Consider the following 26,810-nt stretch of genomic DNA (forward strand, 5'->3'; position numbering starts at 1 on the left):
TCCTCTCATCTCTCGAGGATCTTTTCTGGTCCAACTAAAATTTTTCATGACTTATTATTCTTTGTTTACAAATATTTTCCTTTCAGTGTTTTAAACTTCTTGTGTACCCCACCAATTTAGCTTATCCTTTATTACAACTTTCTGTATCCTCGTGTTGCATCTTCCGCCAATCTTCTTTTGCCTCATTAGTGAACCACCTCAGTTTATTATTTCCCTCTTTTTACTTCCTTATACTGAGCTTTCTGTTTATATTCTTCCATTTCCTTCTTAATCATCTCATCTGAAATCCATGGTTTCTCTGTCTTTTACCTATTGTTTCTTTTGGGGCTTTTGATATGTTCCCATTTTTCATTTATATTCATATATACTGTATTTATCTCCCTCTCCATACTCATAATTTTTTCTATTCCCTCCTGCTATTCCTCCCTTTTCATTATGAACACATGGAGAAGGGGAAAAATAGCTGTCATTTTAATGATCTCTAGTTTTCTATCACCCGACTAGTCCATTGTAGTTCAGTCCCAAGTTTATGTGCATAGATTTAGAATGTACAATTAGAGTAAATGCCCAGCTCTTTCACATGGTGCCACACTTGAAGTTCTTATTGCCAATTATTCCTAGTCAAGGGTAAGGCATTGGGCATTCGATAATAAAGGTTTGTAAAATATGTGGGAGTGTGAAGCATTTCTTGGAATATGTGACGTGACCCTTTGAACCCCTTCCATTGCCAGGTCAACTTTCTTCTTCTCCTGGAGGAACTGTAAGTCCAGCAGTAGGTGGGACACCTGGAGTGGCTGGGAAAGTTCCCGCACCACCAATAGACTATTCCAGATATGTCAAGAGGTTTTCGAGTGCAGCAGAGTGTGGAAGCTATTACTGCAGGGACCTGAACTACAGGTGAGTGATTCCAATTTCTTTTCCAGAGCCAGAGTTTGCAGATGATTATGATAGCAAAGAAAAGTGTTGTTGGTTCGGGGGAATATGAAATCCCTCTTGCTTGGTCTGGATGCTCGCCTTTCTTTCGTGGGTAGTGTAAAAGTGTTCTTCCCATGCAATAAAGCACTCCAGCATATTGGGTTAATATCATTGAGACTGCTGGATGATTAATATTTAGCAGTTGGTAGGGGGAAATAGTGATTGGGAGTGTTTGGGTTTCCTTGGCTTGGTAGGCCAAAGTTGGCACCAAAATGTCAATTTAAAAAGAACTGGTAGTAACCCTTCCCACACTGCTGCCCATCACAGTAGTAATCAGACCACTAATCATGAGGGAGGAGAATATCATTTTTAAATCAATGATATAATCTATTACTTGTATTTAAGTTTATGCATCCTAAATTGAGAATTTAGGCTGCCTGTATTGAACTAAACACAGGGACAAACAAAACTTTTCTCTTAAGGATACATATTTTTTCTGTATAATTTTATTAATGGGTGTTACCAGCCATTATACCTTTAGCATCATTACACTGGAACATATTACATTCTGCTTTAATTTATGACTCAACACTTCTCTTCATCTCTTACTTTACATCTAATTGTAGTTGTAATAACGATGGATAAATTATTTGAATGGAGCATTTACCATGAACTTTTCTTAAAAACCTGCATATAACAAAAGTATCTCACACAGAGAAGAGTTCTGCAACTTGCTTTTGAAAAGTTTTCCTCAAGCAATTAACTCTCATGAATCCATGAATGTTCCATGTCCATTTCTCATTCATGGATTCCAAATTTCTCATAAAATCCTTGCACCTGTTGAAGTATATCCATAAAAAAACTAAATAAACAAGAATGAGGAAAAGTGCTCACAAGGTCCCTTCTTTACTTCATGTTTGCTCGTTTTTCTTTTTATAAAAAGGGAGCATTTCCACTGCCTGGACTGCAACTCAAGAGTGTTTGTGAAGAAGGAGGAGATGATAAGGCACTTCAAGTGGCACAAGAAAAGAGATGAATCCTTGCAGCATGGCTTCATGAGATATTCGCCGATGGATGACTGCTCTGACCGATTCAGGGATTGCAGCCACAACCGCAAGCAGACACATTACCATTGTCTCAAGGTAAGAAGATTGCATCATTATCCTAGTTATGGTCTCTTCTTACTTGAGCCATATTAGGGCAAAAGATGATCCTGTGCTAATTAAAATCACTCAACTGGTATTTTTCTGACTCTGCGTACCCTTTGCTAGCTTATTTAGAAGATAATTACATTAGCTGATGTAGATGACAATTTTTCATTTTCCATAGAAAGTAAACATTGAATAGTAAATTTAATATGAATTCAGTCTCACCTGCCAGGGCTCTTGAGAGAACATTTCTGAATTGTAAATATTATTGACCCCCATAACAATGACGGTGAAGATTCCACCTTTGTAGAAGATGAGGTAAAAAGTGTATTTGCGAAGAAAGATGTTGAAACCTCCTGCCCCTTGGCTAACTTAATTATCATGGATGCCAAAATCACTCAGTTCTAATATTTCTAATATTTCATTCATCTTTAATATCTAGCAGTCTATTTTTTGTCAGTTTTATTTATGGATTATAATCGGGTTACAATAAGCTAGATTTTACTCAAAATGAATTGGTAACTTATTTCTATTTAATGATATATGTCAAAGTATCATTTGATAGCTAATAGTATCACATTGAGAAATGAATGGGAGCAGTTAGTTGTTTTTATGTTTTAATTTGACCATAGATTATTTGGCATTTATAGCATAAGTTAGAATAGTGAGTTACTGTATTTGGCAGCCAATAGGATATACTGATGTGTATAGTTCATCCATATTTTACAAATGTTCACTTATGAACAAAATTTATTGTTTCATTCTGTCAGAAGGATGAAAATTTTTGTAACTTCTTTTTAGATAAAGACTACATTCTATAGGCTACCAAATACTGTATATTTTGAGTTTTAGTGATAAAAGTAATCTCCTGTGTATTGCCACTATTTATAAATAGTTTTTTAAGTAGTCATAGTGTGGCTGTTTAAGGGAAGAACCATTTTCACAGCACCTACTGGCAACTGATTTTACAAAATAAGTTAAATTTGTACACATTTCAAGTTATTATAAAGGGAATTACAGTTGTAATAACTTGTCTTGACTTTAGAAAGTAGTGGAAAGTTAGGCTGTGGAAATTAGTTCTGGAACAGCAAAGGACTGCATGAAAACATCTTCCGTAGAGAATTTTGGGTTGATAGTGCTCTCGATTAAATTAGCCTGGTTCATTCTCACGTCAACACTCGCAGGAGGGCTGTGAAAAAGTGTACATCAGCACTTCCGATGTGCAGATGCATGCGAATTACCACCGAAAGGACTCTGCCATCATTCAGGAGGGCTTCCAGCGATACCGTGCCACTGAGAACTGTGCCTCACCTCACTGCTCATTCTACGGTCAGAGAACGACTCACTTCCATTGCCGACGCTCCAACTGCAAGTTCACATTCAAGAATAAAGCGGACATGGGTATGTTTCCTTTGACAGATGTTTTCAATTTTGAGTGATACAAAAGTGTGTCACTTTCTTCACTAAGCCTTGGGTATCATTTGCAACATTGACTTACTAACACTTATTTTTAGAGTACTGTAATTCGTGAACTTCCAAGTCAAAAAAAATGTAGGAAATGTATGAATTCATGTTCTTTAAGCAATGTAAATGAGCCTCAGTTTACAAAAGTAAAATGCAGGAACAATATTCTGTCATGTTTCTTAATTTTATATCGGCTTTTTCTAAGATAATAGATTCTAAACCAAAATTTTTGTCTTTTGACATGAAATGTGTTGAGGCTAATTTATTGAATCAAATGAACTTTCACATTGCTCCACCCTATTTCCACACATTATGAAACTTTTTACACCATCTGCCTTCATAAAATAAAAAATGAAGTTTTTTTTAATTGCTACATTGCCTTGACTCCCTCTTTTTTTCTTATTGAGTACTCTCAATCACATTGGGGGAAATTTGCATTTGTTGACTTGTTACCTTTGGCTGTGGTGTAGTTGATGGGTGACCCTTAGCCTCACTATATAATTCAGAAGTTAAAATAGTGGAATGGCTGAAGATTTATGGATGCATTGTTGTTCAAAATTAAGTAAATCAACCTGTGATATATATTTCCTCAAATTCATTGTCCTTGTGGTAGTGGAAGTTCCTAGAAGATTTTTTTTATCCTACTGTTATTCAATGAAATATTCTTTGATGTGCAATAATTTCCTTTAAAATTTCATAACATTGCACTGATTTAATTGCATTACATTCTTAAATTTAATGCTTAGACAATCTTCCAGTAGTAGGTCCAATTTTCAGAGTCTAATCCTGTTCTCTCTTCTTTACTGGTGGGTTCTTCCCTCGTGAACAGAGAAGCACAAGACCTACCATATCAAGGATGAGCAGCTTAACCGCGATGGCTTCAAGAAGTTCATGAAGCATGAACATTGCTCTTTTGAGAACTGTCGCTTCTCCCGTGTTTGCAACCACATCCATTGCATTCGCCTGGGGTGTTCTTATGTGTTGCACTCAAGTGGCCAGCTGTATTCCCATAAAAGGAAACATGAGAGGAAGGACAATGAAATGGCATACAGGAAGTTCAAGTTGGCCCAGAGCATGCTCAAGAGTTTTGGTGGAGGCAGCATGGATGGTAGTGGAGGGGGAAGTGGGATGGGTCCGGGGGGAGCGCAATCTGCGGCAACTAGTCCACATGATCTCTCCTCCATGGACAGCATGTATGCAGAGAGGGTGAGCTATGTGATTGATTTTTTATGAGGCATCATTTTACAGAACTCATTCATCCAGGTGCCTTACAAAACCCTGTAAATTTCCTGGCATGACAGAGAATGTGCACTAAATAGATATGTAGGTATTAAGACAGTGACAGGTTTTTCCCTTACTCAGGTCAAAGCAATTCAAAAAGTATATTATTTATTAGTTGCATACTGTGGCATATCTTGGAGACATACCAAGTAGAGTGTAATTGTCTTAAGTTAAGTTACTCTGATTTGAAGAACTTTTTGGTGATCAAGATATTCCTATTTTGATGTTATTTGAAAATGTTTTGGCCCTCATGTGTAGTGTTTTATTATTAAATTGGTACATCTTTGTTATTATTATTCCCTTTCAATCTCGTTGATGGTCCCTCTGCCTGAATATCACAGTGAGTAAGATGTGTTTTGGGCATTCTGTTTATTAGGTTGGGACTCCGCCATCAGTGGGGCGCCTGCAAGGGGTCACTTCTGATCCATCGTCATCCCCCGTGACACCCTCCTCCATCCAAACTTCTGTCATCCAGGGTCCATCTGCACCCAGACCACAGTCACCCCTTCCCCAGCAGCAGCAGAATCGAGGACCTGGCTCCTCTTCACCCGGAAGGAGCTCTCCTGAGGGAATGGTGAATGGCCTTCCTCCGGGAGCCACAGGCCTGGCGGCTTTCCACAAATATTCCTCCGTCTTTGGTGGTAAGTGTCCATGAGGAATGGATGCTTTCTTTCCATGTGGAATCATCCCAGTTTTTTTCCTTTCCATGTCATGAGCAAAATTTGAGAATATAATTGAATTCCATAATTTTTTCATCACATAGACCTATTTCAAATTGGGATTTGTAACTTTGTGTAGGCCCTAAATTGAAATTAATGGGAGGCAATGAGATAGATCAGATATACGTAGGCTCGGATGTTGGTTAAATCTACATTTTTATGTTTTTGAGAAGTAAAATGCAATTCATTAATATATTTATGTCATCAGCATATTTTCGTGTAATAATTTCTCTGATCCATGCTGTGGTACCTTAGCAGTTAAATAAGATTTTTTTTCATCCATGCAGTTTTCTTTATTATTACATATGCAGTATTGCTAGTCCTAGAAGCATTAATTTCACACCTCATTGTCTCTTTCATGATGCTGATGTCTGATGTTTGTGGGCTTATTATGCCTCGTGCATCAGTTTCATCTGGTGGCACAAGTCAGTGTGCATGAAGCTTTTTTTTTATCACTTTGCAGGCCTCGACTGCATGGCGCCAACTCCACCCGGACTGCCCGCTCCATTCCTCATAGGCACCCCTGGTGGCACAGGAGCTGGTGTTCCCGTGGGTGCAGTGGCCGGTTTCCCTCCGCCCCCGCATCTTCTCTCTCAGACACCCTCAGGAGAGCCTTCCTCTTCCTCAGCCGCTGTCGACCTCTCCCATGGAGACTTCCGGGCTGGTCCCGTCGCTGTCTCCTCGGCCCTCATGCACCCGCACCAGCATCCTGCCACTGCTGTCATTGGTGCTCGGCACTTCCCAATGCTCCCTGATGACTTGTGGAGGAAGTATCTCACTTGCCACAGAGCTGGAGAGAAGTGTGGAGGGAGAACTGCGGGCCCAAATGCAGTGTGTGAATTCCTGGGCAAGGAGCATTTTCATTGCATGGCAGAAGGGTGTGACATGACTTTCAGGTGAATAAGTGGAAATGGTGGAATTTCAGTCTTATTTAAACAGATATGCGGCTAAATCATTTATCCAATTTGTGTTGAATAATCCCTCAAAGAAATCTTGCAATATCAGACAAAACAATTTGGTTAAGTAAGAAAATAAAGCAATTGACCTTCAGGATAATGTGTCAAACTCACTCTTTATTATCTCCTTGTTAGTTATTCAATTCAGCCATCTGATATTTGATACTTTCCTGAAATTTAACTTAAACGATGCAACATTACGTAGAATTACTGAAAATGGCAGTATATACAGTAATATGAAAGATTTTTCACAACATTCATGCTAACTGCTAACTTAAGAAAACAAGTCCAAAGATGATGCCACTTTTTCGGGTTCAAAATGTGGTAATTTTAAATAAAATCATGAATTTAGCCATGAAATTAACCTGTTTTAGCCGGATGTTTGAATTTCAAAAGCTTCTCAGTGTAAATGTGCCATTGCATTTAAGCATTAATTTTATCAATTGTTGGATGAAAATGACTTTTCGCCGTCCGTCGGATGGGACGTTAAGCTGCGGACCCCTTGGCGCCTTTCGTAAAGAGTAGGCTAATGCCGACACCGGGTTTCTCTCCACCCTTCATCCTTTCCTGTCCATCCCCTATGGCGCAAATGACCTCAGCTGTCGGTCGCCTCCCCTCAAAACTACTACTACTACTACTACGAAAATGACTTTCAACAATTTTGAAGGATTTTTATGTGTATTTTTAAAGTGACATAATGATGGGTTCATCAAGATTTTTAACATTCAAATTAATTTGATGATGATTAATCAATTTCAGATCAATTTGTAGTAGTGATCACTTGATTTTGCTACTTCAATCATTGCAGGTCGAAAGATGGTGTTCGTGAGCACGCCAGGAATCATGAGCAGCAGGAACAAGTCACAGAGGCGTTTTATTGGACAGTTGAAGTTGGTCAAGAGCCCTGCAGACCATGCCCACCAGACTGTCCTTTCCAGAACAAGGAGAAGCACTATCATTGCTGCTGGGTTGGTTTTACTTGTTGAATTTATTCTTTGAAAGTGTATCTAGCCGTCATTTCATCTTGCTTCAGTTACTATTGAAATCAACAAGTGTTTCTTCTCGTAAACTTAAATAAAATTTAATGGAAAAATTAATGGAAAAATTAATGGTTTTTTCACTACATTATGCAATATGTACAATAATAGTCGTCTAAATATAATATGAGAAATAAATACCAAGGTACCAAAAATGCATTCTTGTGTTAATTGCTCTGAGAGTTCCATGATTATAATATATAGTCCCTTGAAATCTCTGAATGTTATGTACTCCAAAATCTTATTCTAATTTATAATTTTAAAATTGTTTAAAATGACCATAATTCAGGTTTGTTTTATCTTTAATGTTGTTAAAAATCTATTGTTTTCTTGCAGGAAAATTGCCGTGAGATAATTCTTCCAACTGACAAACCGTTCCGTAGGCTTGACCACTACAAAATGCATGAGTACTCGAGGAAGTTAAGCCTAACTAAAGACCCAATGACAATGACACTGGCAACGTCCATTGATGGAATGTTCCGCCGTAAGAGGGGAAGGCCTCCCAAGAACCGGGTCATTGAGGTGAGATGGTGTTCATATTTTAAGATTATACATCTTCCCTATGTTAATTAAATCCCTGACACCTTTGTACATGGTATATGTGTAATTTCTGTATGAAATATTTCAATATTTGGGAGTCATATTATCACAACATCAGACTCCTAATGTCTATGTATGATGAAGATAGCTTTGTTGATTTTTTAAAATTGTGTAGTTTTTTAATTGTCATAATTCAGTGCGATTAAGATTTAGGGAATAAATATTTTTGAATGACCTACTTTGCCCCTTACCTGCAAAAAGTTATATTAACGTAGTAATGAGTTTGTAATTGTTGCATATGTTTTATTGATTTCATTAAACTCATTTAAACCTAGCTATTTTAAGTAATTAACAGCTCTTAGGCAGGTATTTCATTAAATATTAATCAGGTCAATAAAAATTTCTTATTTAGTCAAATATTATTTGGTGAACAAAATATACTACAGCGACTTCTTTCCATTCCATTTCAGGTGTGGAATGATTATGTAAGTTTACAATTTAAAAATACTCATATGGTGAAGGTAAAATAGTCTATGAATTGCATTGTTTTTGTATTTTGATGTTACTTCAGAATTCTCTTATTTTCAACAGCATGGGAATATGTTTTTTTTAAATACCACATAAAAATATGCACATCTTCATGGTAATAATTACCATGTTGAAATAATTTGTATTTTTTGTCAGTGCATGAGTTTCATCATTAAAATTGCAGCATGTGTTAATCTTTAGCTATCACCTTTTAGGTTACTTTTCTACCCGCTGACTATTTCATTGTTAATATCTAGTAGAATAGTTTGGAACCAAAATGTGGGGAACATTCATTCTTTTGGATAGATAGAATTTCATTATGTATATCAATATGCATTCTCATGGTAATCAACCCTCAGCGGTAATGGCCCAAAGGTTGGATTGTTTTGTGGGTAGATCTCACTTCTATAAATGATATGTGAAATCCTCACTTCAGATTAGGAAACTAGCTCCTTTCCTTGTACTGCTTTTGTTTTTCCAGGATAATCTAGTAATTGAAAAATCTTGCTTGAGTGAACCTGAATCAACTTCACCTCTGATCAGTTGCCACAAGCTCCTTCTTCTAGACTACCATGCCCTTGAAAAGAGCATTCTGGTGAAAAATGGTTTTACTGGTTTAGGAGGGTCACGCGTAATAAATATTTTTATATCACATAAAAGCTTCTTATTAGTCAGTATATTATATATGTTGTAAGGACTTTTAGGATTAAGGAACAGGTACAAGTATATTTTATAGGGATCAGATGGAATGGGAGTGAGGGTGGATTGATAATTATCACCTGAGTTTTTCTACATGTATTCTGGGTAAATGTCAAGGGTGGTGTGAAAAGGACTTGAGTTTGGAATAAAAGTGGGCTGCTAGATGGTTATATATCGGTTAGGTTAACATAATTCTTCATTTCAAAATGAAGAAATTGAACCAGTTGGAAGCCTGAAAGGTTATCACCCATAAGTCAATTATTGTAGTAAGGTTATTATATAATCAGAACTCCACAAACTTAACTAAAACAACTAGTAGAAAGAAAACTCCAATGGCTGTAATAATAATATAAGCACCAAGTGTGGAAACCTTGCAGAATGGTTCAGTGATGTGGGGGGAACTAAATCCATTTTTTCCTATCCTTTTTGTACCAAAAAGGAAAATTTGAGATGCATGAACTCTCTCCCAAAAAACTCATATGTGCATTATTAGTCATGATTTTATTGTAATAGGTTTATCTGGGATCTGCTCTAGAGGTAACTAGACAGTAATAATTATTGTTAATTTGAGGCAAGGAAAATTACATGTAGACTGTGTGTAACTGATATTCACATCCGTAGCATTGGAAGAAATCACTCTCTGATTCATGACACCATATTTGGTTGTCCATACATTTCCTTTGAAATGTGGCCATAACAAGTAAAATTGCATTATTAACATTGCATATATCTATGTAGAGCTTTTGGGTACTAGAAGGAACGAAAGGGAAAGTTGTATTCACTAATTTTTAATGTCTGTGATTTACTTTTCTAAATTGTCTTTTGGATGGTTGAAATTTACTTCGAAATGCTCTAAGTTATTAATTTGTTTAAATTTTCATTGTACCTTATCACATAGTCAAATATTTAAAAAATATTTATCCTTCAAACAGTTAGTTACATTAGTTCACATGGATGTGCAAGTGATAGTTAATGTCCTAGAGTCATGTTTTGTCTAGAATATTAGGGGTTGGATGGTAACTGGAATGCATACATTGTGAAGTGCATGAAATTTTTTGTCATTTTTAAGCAGGCGAAATTCGATTTTTGGAATTTTCAATTTTCTGGCATCATGCAGGGAGTGAGATGAAGCTCTTTTTTTATCCCTAACAGTTTCCAATGCCTTCTACTCCTGGATCTATGGATGTTCCTCAGGCAATATTTGCCAGCTTCAAGCTGCCAAAACCAGCATCCATAGCTGCTAATGTGGTTCAAAGCCCTCCCTTTGGAATGGCACCAACGTCCCAGGGAATGAGAGTGGGGCCAGTGGCAGTAACCCCCACCCCATCTCCCCCTGCCTCGTCTCCCCCTCGCCCCACTCCTCCTCTCTCAGCTCCCCCTATTAGCTCTGGGAGCATTGTTGGAGAAAAGTCAATGGTTAGTCACACTTCTTTGTTTTCTTATTTATTGCATATAATGAGCCTTAATTATGGCTGGCCTTACTGTTGTCCTTATCGCAGCTGAAATTGTGGTCTCATACGTTCATAGCTCAGACAGAGCTTACACTGATATTAGTTGAATGAAATATTGACTCTTGTTTTTTATTGTATTTGTTACATCTATAATTATTTTTGGTGAAATATTTGTTTCTTATGGCTCATGCTTATGTTCAATTAATTTAATTTTAAACAGTTTTCTGTATGTTCTCAGTTTTCAGTTTTATGCCATGGCTTATTATATTATGCCATGAGGTATCCTAACAACTTATAACCACTAATTTACTGATATCATGATTTTCTTCAGAACATTTACCCTCCTTTTAATGTACCCAAATTAAACACACGACATTGTTTAAATTTATTACTTAAGTAATTTATAATATTGGATGAATATTTCTCTTGGACTAGGCTCAAGTTCAAGAAGGATTTTATGTGTTTGGTGATGGGTGTCCATGCCCAGACGGTCCATTGTGTCCCTTTTGCTCAAGGCGTCACTTCCACTGCACCCAGCCCCGCTGTTTCTATGTCACCGACAGGGAAGACATCCTAATCATGCACTCCAAAGACTTCCATGATAATATTGATATAATGGAAGGATTTGTATTTTTTGATCGGACCATTGATTGCCGGCTCCCTTCATGCCACAGGTAATAAAATGCTAAACCAAGTGAATTATGAATGTTCAATGTGTACATTTGTAAAGTATATGTATGTGTTTTTTTGTATAGAAACATATTATATTTATATAATAATATCATCAGTACTCTATCATTTTAGGTAGGTTTTGAATGGACACACACTACTCAATGATGTAGCGATACATTTGTTTGCCTCTCCCGACAAAACACAACCTGACATCCAAACATGCCAATAACCCCATCTTCAATTCTGCATACTCAAGTCCTCCATTCTGTTCAACATGCCTATTTTGCAACCTTGCTATAGTTAGTGTTTAACCGCTTTAATCTCTCCTATTTTAATTATTAGCTTATCTTTCCTCTTTCTAGAAAAAGATGATAACTTTTGTTTTGTTTACATTGATCAATTTCCCACTGATATTTTAAGGGCCATAAAAATGTGTGGAATCACATCAATTAATCCCATGCAAGAAAAAAATTAATTCAGCAACTTTACTGAAACAACATTAAAAATGCTGTAAAATACAGTAATCAACCCGAAGGTCGGTTTAGTAGGTAATGGTAGAGTTCACCCAGTACTAAGCCCGACGGCGTGTGAAATTCACACATCAGGGTAGGGGGGCCAGTTCCTTTCCCTGTGCCGGTTATGGATTCCCAGGAAGACCTGGTACCCGAAAAATCACATTAGCTTGGGTGGAGCTGCAGGTGCCCAGAGGGCCTTGCCCAGGAATCGAACCCGGGACCCTCCAGTCAGCAGTCCAACGCTCTACCCAATGGACTACCGCGACCCCCATAAAAATGCTGTAGAGAACATAATTAATACTATCCAATTAAAATTTTATGTTAGCCTGATTCTTATTCAAACAAAATTTTCATATATTTCCGTATGTTATAGACATGCAAATCATTTCTAAAAGCTAATTTTTTAAATCCTGATTCTGGATGTGCTTAATGGCAAGTTCACAGAAGATATTACTGTGAATATTTATAATTTAATCAGTCATAAGCAAAATTTATCGTTATATAATGGGATATACCCTCATCTGTTATATGTAAAATTGAATTGCCTGGCAGTAACAAGTACTTAATTATATATCAAACACATTTTCTTGGGCAATATGTATGAAAGCAATGGAAGTATTATTCAATCGAGGTAAAGTAGTAAATTCACAGCAAACGGTTATCCAGAAGCAGGTGCTCCTTATTTCACTTAGCAACTTATATCTTACAGCACATTCATCAGTTTTCTGTTGCATTTAACTTGAAGTTGACTGATAAAAATGGCTTATTCTGAGTGATAGACTTTCTGAGCAGCACCCCTGGAATTTTCCATGAATCTGATTAAAAAAAAATTTCTGGTACATTGTTCATTTTTAATCTCTGATTAGAGAAATGAATTACTTCTTGCAGCAATAAAGTGAACAGGCACTTCCACTGCACCCGGCCCAATTGCGGCTATTCCTTTGTGAGGTATTCCACCATGGCCGTTCACGAACAGAAGCATCGTGACGAGGAAGATGGCACCATGGTGACTGGGCCTGAGGTGATAGAGGGTGAGGAGGACAGGTGGGAAGGTCCTGGTGGAGAGAGCACACCCAACGGGGCCTCAGAGAGGAGGCCTTCTCCTCCAGCACTGACCTCCGTCAAGGAGGAGCCCACTTCCCCATCTTCCAAAGTGTTTGCAGTGCAGAACCAGACTCCTGCTAGCCGAATGCTATGCACACCTAACCAAATTGCACGCTTGGGACAGTTGTCACCATCTACTGGAACCACTGGTGAGTCAAAAATGCATTTGTTATTGCTAGTGAAAATTGGAGGGAACTTAGCAGTGTGAAAAGTAATGGTTAGGGTGTGTATTTAGATTTACCATTACGTTTGCCAGCCCTAGGGGATTATTATAGGTCTCTATAGCCTTTCAATACAGGATGTTTATCATTCTTCTGGAAATGAAATATTTTTGGCCCATATTTAATGCTAAGTTTCTACAGCCCCAAAGCAAACAGTCTCTTGTTAAAAATAGGAATGTTTTGTATGATTTCCGTTTGATATTGGTTTTTTTCGACCTTTAAGATTTTTGTTTTGAAAAAAAACTCCAAGCATTATTTTTCCAAGAACAATGGCAAATTTTGCTTTGACATGATCACTAACAAAGTTTTTTTTTCTAATTGTGGATTTTGAGCAATTTTCAAATGATTATTTTAATTGCAGAAACAATATCGGCTTAATGTTGTTCAGATTTTTGAAAGTTAGTTTTCCATTGGGTGTCTTAAAGTTAATTTGACTAGAACGGCACGTAATAATTGATATTGAAATTGATGACACTGGTTAGTTAGCTTGCTTATAACTCATATTTCCATTATTTTTATTGATAATATTTACTTGTGTTTATTGTTAGGTAGGCAGATATTAGTAATGGATAGTATTATTTTTTGAAATATTACACTGGAAATGAAATTTTAAACCAAATAATTCCCACCAGGAATGAGTGTTGAATTTGTCCTCAAATATTTCAAGTTTTAATGCATGATAAAAATAGAAATTCATGTTCCTAAATGACCTTCCATCTAGGATGTTATTTTGGTGTCGGGACCTTGGATGTTATAAATCTCTTTGGCATGCTGCTTGAAATGTACCTACCTCTGCATTATATTCTGTAGTAACCGTTTGCATTAGTATATTAGTATTGGAAAATTGTAGCAATTTAAACTCATTTTAATTGGCCACCATTCAAATAGTGGTATCTGGTATTCACTCATGATTTCTTCCTATGTTATTCTTATTATTGGCAAATTTTTAGTTTGTTCACCTATTGTTAGTTTAAACAGCATCTTTTTAGACTTCAATATTTTCACACATTGAGCAGTATGGAAAAAAATGAAAGTGTGCTTTTGAAAATTTTTACTCATGTATCACCCATGGTAATGTTTTAGAGCTCTATCCTTATAGCACGACATGAGATGATTTATTTAGTACTAGCATTATATAGGATAGACATTAGAAGCCCGATAATTCATTGGCTCAAGTTTTGGTGACACTCATGAAGGAATTGTAGCTAACTGGAAATCATATACCAATAATAGCCTGATCTGCTATTCTCCTTAAAAAAACAAGGAATATTTTTTCTGACTTTCTTAATTTTTATTTGCTAAATTGAAAGTCACAATTATGTTTTCAATTTTTAAAGGCAAATTTGTTATCTTATGGTAGTGATCCAATTGCATACCATTTTCATTTCCTGTTTACATTGAAATACTTCACTTCAAAAGAAGTTAACACAGTTGTATAAAAAGGAGTGATATGTAATAAGGATTTATTATTTTGTCAAGGTGGTGATGATACATGTTAGTTGTTATGGTTGCAATATCAGATATGCTATAATGTTAGAGAAATGAAAATAATGATAACATCAGATTTTTCAGGTTATTCTGAAACTATATGGTCATATATGTCATGTATAAATTCATATTCTGCAATGTAAGAGGAATGGGCAAAGTTGTTCGATTTTCCCATTGCCATTTTAATTTTGGATTTGCCAAGCACCATTATTATTTGCATCGCTTGGTTCAATTTAAGCTGACAAGGGTTTATCTGGAAAGAGTTCTAAGGAAAAATTATTCTTTGGGCATTGGAACATGAGACTAGGAAACACAGTCACTTTATTATTACTGTGAAAGTTAGAAAAAAACTCTGCTTTTAATGACAGTCGTATGGTTCTCATTTTAATTTAACCGTCAGATGAGTGTGCTCACAAAGTACCAGAACAACCTAATGCATAGTCTCCATTTATTATTAAATGGTGACATACCATAATACATATCATCTAAAGTCTTAAAAATATAAAACAGAAAACATATACACAAATTTATATAATTAGGGAAAAAGCTTTCTTCATCCAAAGTGAATATTGCAACTTTCAATGCATACATGTCGTTATCAACCATTTCACCTCATTTGACTGTGTATTCTGCATGGAATAATATGCTAAAGTCATTAAATATATTTGCTTGATATATTAAGGGATTGTGGCTAGTAAAACCAAACATTTACGCATAACTTATTTAAAGAGCAACTAATTAGTAATTTTCATAATCAGTTCTTCAAAGTTTAACAATAAAGAGTTTTACATTTATTTTTCATCGATTATTTAAAAAAACATGTTTTAAACAAGTTAAATAAGCAATAAATAAATAAACTTCCAAATAGCATATACTCAGAGTATTACTGATGAAAGATCTTCTATTTAGTTTGATTTCCTCGTTTGCTCTGCCAAATTATGCAAATTTTCCATTCAGTTGTATTTATGGTTATTTATAAGCAGCTTATATAGACAAAATGTGCAATAATAATCAAAATTATAATTTATTAGTATTTTAATATAGATTTAATGATTACCATTGAAAATTGATAACTTGAAATGGATGGAATTTAAACGTTATCAATTTTTGGTCTGTCATACTATCACATTGAGGCAGTCTTATAAATCCCAGGCTTTGTCATATGATATTTTCCTGGTGATATCTCTGGTTTTTATGGTATATTTTGTATTATTATTTTTAAAATCATGTTTAAATGTACAGCAACTTTGAGTTTACAATGGTGTGATCCTTTAAAGCAATCATGATGAAGAATATTCCTCCTCAATGTATGTCCAAATGAATAGGAAAATACCATTTCAATTCTTGAAGAAAATCAATCATCTCACATTTGATGGTGATTGGATACGATATATGAATGCAGATATTGTTATGCAGTCATTTTGATAATGTTAAATAGTTTTATATTTATTGTCAAATGTGTGATCATGATCTCCTGTTGTAAAGATCTTCCAGTATTTTTTTAATTTCAAGGTCATTGTTTAAGATCATTACTGATGGGTGTTGTATGAGTAATTATGTTTCAAGAAAATTCTCTCAATGTTATATTAAAACAAATGATCAAAATATAATGGAAAATTTTCAACTTTTGTTAATCTATTTGCATAATTAAGAGATAGTTACAATGATAATTTGCCATGGTACGCATTTATTTTGATTGAATTATTAGCTTGGGACAAGATTACTCAGAGAGACTAGACTCTCCTGTCATATCCACTCAAGTAGCATAAATTTCTCAAGTTTTATGAATTGAAATAAGTTTTTAAAAGAGAATTTTCAATTTTTTTCTCACATTTGCATTTCATTGTACTTTTTTCATTAACCCCTCAACAAGATTCACAACTCTTTGTGTCTTCAGGTGCATGAGTGATTACCTGTATGAGTAAAACACAACAAAAATAAAAAGTCGTCATTTGATCTCTATTTAGCACCACTAACTACATTTGTATTTTTTTTGCCAAATTGTTAAGTATCCTGAGATACAAATGTAGTGGATGAAATTTAAAGAAATTTTTGACAATGTTGTGTAATTCCCTTCACTTTGGTGACATGTCCACCCTGCATCTTGTTGCTACCACAGTTGTGAAGGCCGCTGGGACCTTCTACCCCCTTTCTGCATTCTCCTCGGGTCGTCCTCATGGAAAGGCTGCGAAACATGAGACCCAAACCTCTCCCCAGCCTTCCAACTCCCCCACCGCACCTCCAACAAACCAGCCCTCAACCTCCTCCCCTCCCCGCTCCTCCTCCTCAGCTGGCTCCTCCTGCCCCTCCTCATCCCCCCCACCCCTCCACATTCCCGCCCCTCCCCCCCTGCGAGTGGCGGTCGCTGCTTGGGAATCCCCGGTGGCGGGTGTCGGGCGCGACAGCACCGTTGTGACAGGTGGGTGTCGAACACCCTCAAGGACCCTCTCACCCAATTGTGTACTTGGTCTATTTCACTGTGTCCACTGGGCTCGCAGGGATTGGCTCGCGTTGCCATGAGTGCTCTCCCTGTTGACTGTGCTCTGTGTGCGCGTGTATGTATGCGTGTGTGTGTGAATCAAGTACCCATTCATGATACTGACTACATGATACTACAAGTTAAGAATTACTCAGCTAGGTTGTACTCTGGCACTGGCAAGAGATTTGGTTTAGTCTTGGCCCCAGTCAATCACTCATGATCAGATTGTAAATTATTGAAAGAAATTTAATATTTTGTTTTGAGTAAAAATATTTGGTATGATTTTAAGAGTGTGTTAAAAAATTGGTCTCTGTTATCCAGGGAGGTGCCCACTTCTATCATAGGTGTGGGATGGACATTAGGTCAATTATTTTTTCATTCTTCTATTCTTTTCTTGATAAATGCATGCAGATTAGTTGCTGTTATAGATATTATTGCTCCTTTCTGGTGTAGATGCACTTAGGTGATTTGATTTGCACTTCTTTTAGATTTAAGCTTTTTGTAGTATTTTTTTATTAGAGTAGAGCGCCAAATGGCTTCCATGGCTCTTGGAAATTGTTGTATTCCTTTCTGAACATTATAATATACATATTATAATAACTTCAATCAATTGTCGAGAAAAGTATGAATTTGAGTCATATTCCTAGTATTGTTTGTCAGCATTTATGAGACTTGAAGTGAATTCATTGAGTTTTTAAAATTTACTGTAGAAGTGCACACCCTTGTAGGCAGTCATTCCTGCTGACATCACTGAAATGGAGACAAATGGCTTTTGCTTGCATTATTATTATTAGGAATGTATGGCTTTAAAATTGATTCATATTTTTAGTGTCTATTAACCAGATATCATGTAAATAAAAAACAAATATATTGTACATTTAAAAAAATTATAATAGTCCTAAAAATTTTCTAGTAAAGTTCTCAAGATGTTATGATAACTCATAATTTGAACCTTAAAAAAAAATAATATGAGAAAGTAAAACAATTAATAGATACCTCTCTTTTGTTTGTAGGCATAGCTATATGATTGCTCTTCAGTGTCATCATTGTTCCTCTCCTAGAAACTTGGAAAGTGAATTGCTCCTCTATTCTCACAACTTTTAATAAGTCCATTTCAATAAACCATGTTGAGAGCACGAATAAATTAGTGAAATATAATGATTATTTTTTGAAATGTGATCATGAAAAAAAACATCACTAAAATGCAACAGTAGATACAAGTTAGTCATTATCAATTCTAGAATGAAACTTGAAAATGGGATTGATTTAAGATACTGTAAATTCCCACTGCATACCCTCCTTTTCCATATTTATTGAAAGTGCTTCCTCAAAAAAACCTGTTGGATTAAATGTTTTTCAGTTATTACAACTGCAAAATGTGGGAGTGTCAATTGGACACAAATCGATTACAAGATAAGGCAAGAAAGAATTGAGAGTTGTTGGATATCCAAGCAACAAATCTCATATCTTCCTAGTCTTACCATTTAATTTGCTGTGTAACTCCTGCCTGTTGCACTGTATTGCTATGATACAGCAGTGTTGATGGACTCTTTTCAAGTGTATGGGAGGTTAAGGCTAGGTTTTGAGATAGAATATATGAAATTGTATATGAATATTTTTTCTAAAGAGTATTACAAACTAAATCTAATATTTTTAAGCATTGTTTTCATCCTTCAATCAACTAATAATAGCGCCCTGGGCAATTCAGTGTTTGAAGCACAATGAGTTTGAATATAAAATCTCCCAGGTACAACTTATTGTAATCATCAGAAGGGCAATGACTGGCATGAAGGCATAATTTTGATAAATTGATATTGACTTTATATGTAATGCAGACATCTGACAGTAGTGTTGCAAAATATTGTTTTGGTAAAACTTTTAGGCCAAATGATGGAATGTTTGAAGATTTCCAGTTTAATTTTGAGAAAAATGCACACTTAAGGATATGAATAAATAAAATGGCATAAGAGAGAGCATTCTCCATTGGTGTTTTGCCCGAGTTCCTTTCAATTGTTTGTCAAATCACTTGAGTGTATTAAAATAGATTTAGCAGCATTGAATGAAAAATCATTGTTTGGGGATTAAAGAATTGCATTAGTTCCAATCTAATTTTATTTTTAAGTATTAAAATATTATAAGCCATATGTGTTGATGTCCATTCATCATTTTGCTCTCTATTTCTATGTGATACACACAGATGGTATAGAAGGATCACCTGATGCATCACAGCCTAATTCACTGGTGCATCTCCTGCAAAGAATTCCAAGTGAAGCTGCAGCAAATCAGGACCTTCCTCTACAGCCGCAGCCAAATATACCTCGTCCAGAATGTTGGATGGATGTAGACAAACATGTGCGCTATGGACCGGAGCACTCCTGCAGCCGTCCCTTTTGTAAACTAAAACGGAAGGAGCATTATCACTGCATTGCTTGTAATCAGGTGAGAAATAGACATGACACAGTTGACGGCTGTGTTTTCTTAATACTTTACTTTTTCAAGTGCCATATTGTATTATTCCCTGCTAATAGGAATTTTATCTGTTGACTAAATTCATTTGAAACCATTTCAGGCATTCTCGGAGCTTGAGAGACTACGACCACACATTCAGAAGCATGCTGGTGGAGCCCTGAGCCCCGACAGTTCATGCCTGCCCTTGGCTGCCTCTCCTGGGCCCCGGACTAAGGATGCGTCTGTGGGAACTGTTGTCATAAAAAGTGAAGAAGAGAATGGAGGTGATGTGGATGGAGATGATGGGGGAGGGAGCATGGAAGGTGGGCAGGCCACTGAGGGGGCTGACAGTTCACAGAGGTCATCACCGCAGGTGGCGGAGGAACCTGGGCCACCTCTGTGGGCACGTGCAGGCCCAGTTGTGGGCGGAGACCCATCATACCCTCACCATTTTGCCTTGGCCAATCCATTTGCATTGGTCACATCACGTGGAATGCCATTTGTGGGCCCTGGAATGCCTGCTATATACTCTTCTCCTGCTGGTTAGTAATGAAATACATGAATTCATATCTACTCATCAGTTTATTTTCCATTATTGAAAAATCAGTATCATTTTCGTTTGAAGAAGATGTATAAAAATACGAGGTCTGTTCTGTAATTTGTTCATGTAAATTGCACCAAAATTTTAATGTTGTGCTATTTTGTTCACTTTCATATTTGGTAAAGGTTTCATTTATTTGACCCCAAGGTACAGAAAAAAGTCTTTAGGGGCATTGGTAAGGGTGCAGAACACACTTAAAATTAATTTTTGTGAGATATTGAGTGACTGCAGTTGCCATGTCTGACTTTGCATTACTGTGCAAATAAAGTTGCACCTTATATGCTAATGTATCCGATTTGTCAGAAAATATTGAAAATAATGTGTGGTCCCATCTTCAATTCGCTATTCTGCATCAGTTTCTATTCAATCTTTATTAAAACTCTTGAGGCCAAGCTCAGATCACTAGTTACAAAGTAAAAATGCACTGAAATTATTGGGAACCCTGGCTTTGAGGAGCATTTAAGCAGCTGCCAGTCAGTAACTTAACTTATTCAGAAAACAAACTATTCAAGCTCTTCTGTTCACTGCAGTAGAAGAATGTCTTCTTGGCACCTATTCAACAGTAATTTCCATTCGTATTGATTCTTTAATTTTCATTTCAGTGGCTTAAACATGGACACTGATCATTGTTGTAGGCACAATACATATGCACTAACATATGGGCACGCACAATATATGTTCACTTATTTATACTAGCCACTGGGACATCTTCACACTAAGGGTCTCCTCATTCAAGGCTAATGTTAAAATTGTCATTCTTCTGCAGGTTTAATGTTTGCCCCTGCCCTACCATCTCTGCGACCACCCCAGGGCTCTAGTCCTGCCGGGAGTATGATGGGGGAGGCTGGTGAATCGCCTGGCATGCAGTCCCAGAATCCCTTCTCGGCCCTCCACCGGCCGTCTCTCCTCGGGAAGAGGTCCTCCCCCACTACAACCCTTCACGCCCCCCTGCACCACCTCCACCTGTCGTCGCCCCACCACCAGTTTCTGCCCCCACCCCCCAATGCTCCCTCTGCTCACAACCCTGCCTCCCCCCTCTCCTCAGTGCTGCATGCTGACAGTATGAGCCCTGAAGCGAAGAAGGCTCGTATCCAGAACAGCATGCGTATTCTCAAAGATGAACCAGTGCCCGAAGGATACATACGATTCAGGTATTGTTCTCTCTCTTGGATTATACGCTTGACTTTTGGGAGGATGCGATATTATTTAAATTTCTTCTCCACTCTGTTGCTGTTTTAGTTATATTATTGCATGGTTAGTTGGTTGTACATTCAAGAAGTTGTTTGCTAGAGCAGTTATAATGAAAAGCCTAAGCCCTCTATAAGAAAAAGTGCTGACTTTGCTTTTAAGTTTAAACCACTTTCATTTTAAAATACTTAAAAAAATGAAACTTATGATTGTGATCCAGATTACATTGTTTTTGAAACATGTTATAGAAATGAATAAATTCTAGAAATTCTGTGAATCATCCCATATGATAATGAGTCTCAGAATTTTGCATTCATGATTATGTGATTGTATCGAAAAAAATCAATGGTAAAAAGGAAATTGTAGTGAATATTCCTGAAGTATGATGAAATGTATGGGGACAATTTTTCATGGAGTATTTTAGTTATTCTGGCAAGGAAAGATTTAATAATGTTAATTAATTGTAACAATGTTCTTTGATTTTCTTTATGTTTATTTCTACCATGAGTCACTTTTTTCCAAAGTTCAGAATTCAAAATCATGCTGAGCATCATAAATGAGTATTTTATCTCGAACATTAGGATGAAATATTTTCTGCCCTCATGCAAGATGTGTTATTTGGATTTAATGGAGCTTTGTATGATAGTGGTGATGTGCTGCATTAGGTATAAGGCATTTGGATTACTTTATCTCTGGAGAAAAATGACAATTAAAATGCTTACAAGATGAATTGATCCAAGAGGTTCATGGAAATGGGAGTACATAGTATCAACCATTTCCTATTGGTTGTGAGATCCATTTTACCATGTAATAGAGTTCTTGCCTTTATAATATTTGGGAGAGCTGGCATGTAATTCAGAGACATGTAGGTTAAAAACTGAAAGAAATACTCCATTATCATGTTCTGCCATACATTGGAAGGCCCCGCCCATATTTTCATTCACTGGAGCTAATAATCACATGATTTTCCTCCTATCATTTGCACAGGTTTAATGAGGATTGTAAATACCCCCACTGTGGCTATCGGGAGCATCAGACTCACTTTCATTGCATGAGACCAGACTGTGGATACAGTTTCTGTGACAAAACTAGGTTTGTACAGCACACGGCTCGTCATGAAAGGTTAGACACCCTCATGGGAGGTGATTTCCAACAGTTTCGTGCCAATGTCGCATGTGGCCGCCCTGACTGTGCATACACCTCAACATTAGGTGAGTGCTTTTTCAAAAATTATGAAATTGAAAGAATAATATTTGAGAAGTTTACCATATGGATGTAAAAAGAGAAAAATTATTGGATGTGACACATTGAAAAATTATATAAGAACCCTTTAAACATTTTATTGGCATGTGTATGCGTGAAATATTCTGCAAAAACTGATACAGTTCTCTTTCAACAGGCTCAATGCAAAACAAAGCATCCCACTTCCATTGTTTGAAATGTGAGTTTGTGTGCACAGATACTAACAAAGTGGTTGCTCATCGAAGGCAACATCAAAAATTGGACTCTATCATGGCAGCTGGATTTGAAAAATTCACACCATCTCAGACATGTCAAGTGGAAGGCTGTGCTCATAGTCAAAAACAAACTCACTATCATTGCTTGAGTTGTCATTACGCAGTGCTAGGCCTTTCTCAAATGTCAGCACATAAGTATCGTCATCTAGAATGAAGAAATTGTGTAGAATAAATGAGTGTAAAGGAAATTGTGAAGCCATAATTGCTTTTGTGGTTTAAGAACCTACAGTTGTGGATTAGTCTGTGATTATTCAGTGATTAGATCACAAGAATATGTTATTAAATATGTATCTTTGTTGAAGATATTTAAGGATGCTGTCCTCTGTGAGTCATTTTTATGTACTGTGGCCAATATGATGTGGCTGATTAACCAGTGACCAAGAAATTTATAAGGGGATCAATACTAGTTTTGCAATTATGATCCATTGATGTTATTAAATTTCTTGAACAATAATGTGAGATTCATTTCAGTTGTACATAGTGAATACAATCGATTCTCGAGTGTAATGTTTCCTGCATCAAGCAGTAGATATGATGTCCATGGGACCTCTTATAGGTAGATTTCATTTTATTTTGAGCTGGAAGAAGAAGAAGAAGAAGTAGAGAGAAATTTCTCATCAAATGAACTTCATGTCACCTTTTGTGTGTAAATATCCTATTTTTTCATGTTAATAGAGATTATTAAAATATCAAAGTGCAGAAAGTATAGTGTGATATACTGTGAGGCAGAAGATATGGAGTCACTAGTTATTGAGTTGACAATATTTTAGATGCCCTATACATTGGTTTGCATTGATGAGTAGGTAAAAGTAGAGTGCCTTTAGTCAAGCTTTTCATTTTCTCCTGCAATATGAAATTTCCAATGATTAGTATTGGTTGTGCCTTACAAATGGACCGAAGGAGGTTTGGTTAATCTGAAACTTTCCTGCATGGCTATTAAATGCAGATAACTGTAAAGTGGATCCATTGGTATCTTATGCCTCAACTTAGATATTGTAAATATTGTTAAGCAGAGTGCCATTTATGTTATGTGAAAAGACGTTTGAGGGAAAGATCTTAGAAATATATTTTAAGTTTCTGGTGTTGGTTTAGTAGGGATGGATATCTATAACTACTTCATATGTCTTTAGATTTTGAGATTGATAATTTTGATTAGAAAAATATTTTCAGGAGCCTTGAACTGAAAGTTATCCCTCATTTAGTAACCATGTTTCAATTGTGTATATAATAATCGGTGCTATTTTGAAATGTAGCTAACACAGTTTTGTGCCTTTAAATAATTTAATTTATCTGTGAATGTTTGAATTACGTTGCAGTTAAGGTGGCGTCGTGGCATGAAGTAGATGGTGGAAAAATGGTTATGGTTGCTAATTGAGGACGTATTTCTTTGCTCTTTCAGTGTGGTTTAAATGTTGCCTAGTCGACAGAATACCTTTCCTTTGGCTTCAAAGTTTTATACAGGTAACGAAGCCAGACATCATAATCAACTGGACACCCTCCAATGAAATATGATGAGTCAAATAGGGGGAAGCAATTTTCACATACAACCACTGTGCACTTTGTATTTAAGGCAACTAATCACCATGTGATTGATATATCTAGCTAGTCACAGTATTGGCTGAGTTATCATAGTTTGATGAACTCTCCAATTATATCTGTATCAAAATATACATAATAGCTGACATATTGATGTCAGTTGTTATACAATGGCATTTGCAATAAAGAGACAAATGTTTTAGCATTATTTAGTCTTTTAAAAAATGTACATTGATGTAAGTGCCTTTATGAATACCTAATGGAATGTTCCTGTTATAGATTTTGCTGGTCTTGATCTGACGTAAAGTTATGGGCAATAATGCTTTTTAATGAGAGGCACAAGCAATGGAACTCCATGTTATGCATTTGATCTCAATATAGTCAATCTGCAATTAGACAACATTCTTAAGGTTCAAAAAGCATAAAATAGCATTAGGCTGGTAAGTGTTCAAGGCATTTATTTTGATAAGAGGCCGAGCAAGTATCTTAAATAAGTGAAAGAAAAAAAGAGCTTAGTGAGTAATTTAACACTTCTTAGGAAAGTCACTGCAGAGCAGGATTATGGGGGTTATTTATAAATGCCTGTTTAAGCCTTCTAATTTGTACAGAAAGTTATTAGTGTTATTATATTTATATAAATTGAAGTAAATGCCGGTATAAATGTAAGCTAAGAAAGTGCATTAATGTGTGCCATATACAGGTCTAAGATAAGATTTTCAGGAAGAATATCATATGTGCTGACTTACCATTCAACGCACTGAGTAATGCATAATATTTTTCCAAAATACCTATTGCATAACCTTTATTTTGCGGATGAGCCATGTAGTTTTTAGATGTTCAGAATGAGTGCATTCTGTTTGAGGGAAACTCCCATCTATTAGTTTAAGTTTATGTTAACTGCTATAGACACCAACCAGCTCCTTTACTAGGTTGCTCTCAGTTGCAATAAAGTAGTATCGTTTCAGCAACTTTCAGTGACACATACTTCTGGAAATCACCTAACATGAAGCCAATGTCAAAAGATCATTTTCTTGATTGATTTATAATGGTTGTTTTGTTTCTCCTCTATGTGCACCTCTTGAATAAGGCTCTTGAAACAGACTCTTGAGCAGTGTCTATGGAGACATGAAATTCGGCATTTTGTTATCATGGACATAATTTGTAAAGGCATTTTCTGCTAACTGTGCTACAAGTGTGTCACTTTAAACTTACATTATCAATGATATTAGGTTTTTTCTTTTCTTGCAAAATGGGCCAGGATATTACCAGCTCATTCTATTGTGATGCATGGCGACTGTGTCTTCTTGTTGTTACACAGATTTTCTCTTCTCTTTAGGGGGCTGTTTATTTAATTCTTTTGGGGACTGTAATTTCCCCATACATTGATGAACTTCCACCTATACATTATGACAATTTGTCTTTATATCTGCACCTCTGTGAGTTGTAATATAGCTCTATAATGATGTATAATGTGTTTTAGGTATGAATGAAGCTTATAGAAAAAATCTAAACCAAAGTAAAAACAAGGAGGTGGAACAGGAATAAGCCTAAGATTATTTTGGTTGCTTCTTGCATTGGCATGACATGTTTTGAAGTTAATACAATGATAATGTCTAACCCACCTCTTACCATGCCTTTCAATGGAGCTCCTACGGTTGTTTTATTATATAGAGTATTAAAGTGGAGTAAAGTGTAGTTTGTTGCACATATAATCTTCCTGTTTATGTCAAGCTTTCCATTTGTATTAAGTCACCCTTAAAAGGCCTTTGGTGATGATCATTTACAACCACCAAAGCCTGGTAGCATTCCAAAGTTAACTGACTTAAAGAGATTCTAATATTTGCTCAATATTGCAATTTGTGGACTTCATAATTAGAATACCATACATTCCCACAACTACAAATTTGAAAAGACATCAATAATTTGTAAGCAACAGACTATGCTAAATCCTCGTTATTTATAATGATAAAGTCCTGTATTATGTGTGTATGTATTGATTACTGAAATTTTTGAGTAAACTTGTCCCTTTTACTCGAGTGTTGTCTACGTTTTTACCAAGTCACTAGGATACTTTACTTTATCATTAGAAGGAGGTGTACCTATCACTTGTGGACTATATCACATGGGTACATCATTTTGATCAGAGGAATGAGGAGGGCTTTGGTTTTACTTCCATGTGTTGATTATATCATTTGATAAAGCCACCTAAAAGTGTAACAAAGCTGTACCATAATGGTATCTAAAAACTTTCACTCCTCTTGATAAATATTTTCCTCTGATAGGAAATAGGGAACCATGATATT

At 36.2% G+C, this 26,810-nt stretch overlaps 1 protein-coding gene across 1 annotated transcript in view; it reads left to right on the plus strand.

The window, feature by feature from the left end:
• LOC139686388 (zinc finger protein castor homolog 1-like) overlaps window positions 1-26,538 on the plus strand; it is a 140,945-nt gene extending 114,407 nt beyond the window's left edge. Inside the window, exons 4-20 of the mRNA XM_071583581.1 lie at window positions 732-897; window positions 1,859-2,057; window positions 3,248-3,464; window positions 4,357-4,733; window positions 5,185-5,449; window positions 5,991-6,423; window positions 7,292-7,451; window positions 7,857-8,042; window positions 10,440-10,703; window positions 11,174-11,412; window positions 12,814-13,178; window positions 16,858-17,157; window positions 19,415-19,656; window positions 19,787-20,207; window positions 21,033-21,417; window positions 22,442-22,665; window positions 22,854-26,538. Of these exons, the coding sequence (XP_071439682.1) occupies window positions 732-897; window positions 1,859-2,057; window positions 3,248-3,464; window positions 4,357-4,733; window positions 5,185-5,449; window positions 5,991-6,423; window positions 7,292-7,451; window positions 7,857-8,042; window positions 10,440-10,703; window positions 11,174-11,412; window positions 12,814-13,178; window positions 16,858-17,157; window positions 19,415-19,656; window positions 19,787-20,207; window positions 21,033-21,417; window positions 22,442-22,665; window positions 22,854-23,125 (4,715 nt within the window). The 3' untranslated portion in view covers window positions 23,126-26,538. The remainder of the gene's footprint in view (window positions 1-731; window positions 898-1,858; window positions 2,058-3,247; window positions 3,465-4,356; window positions 4,734-5,184; window positions 5,450-5,990; window positions 6,424-7,291; window positions 7,452-7,856; window positions 8,043-10,439; window positions 10,704-11,173; window positions 11,413-12,813; window positions 13,179-16,857; window positions 17,158-19,414; window positions 19,657-19,786; window positions 20,208-21,032; window positions 21,418-22,441; window positions 22,666-22,853) is intronic.
• The last annotated feature ends 272 nt before the right edge of the window (window positions 26,539-26,810 follow it).

The sequence above is a fragment of the Hetaerina americana genome, unplaced genomic scaffold (assembly GCF_022747635.1).
Source record: "Hetaerina americana unplaced genomic scaffold, ioHetAmer1.1.p SCAF_14, whole genome shotgun sequence".
Taxonomy (NCBI): Eukaryota; Metazoa; Arthropoda; class Insecta; order Odonata; family Calopterygidae; genus Hetaerina; species Hetaerina americana.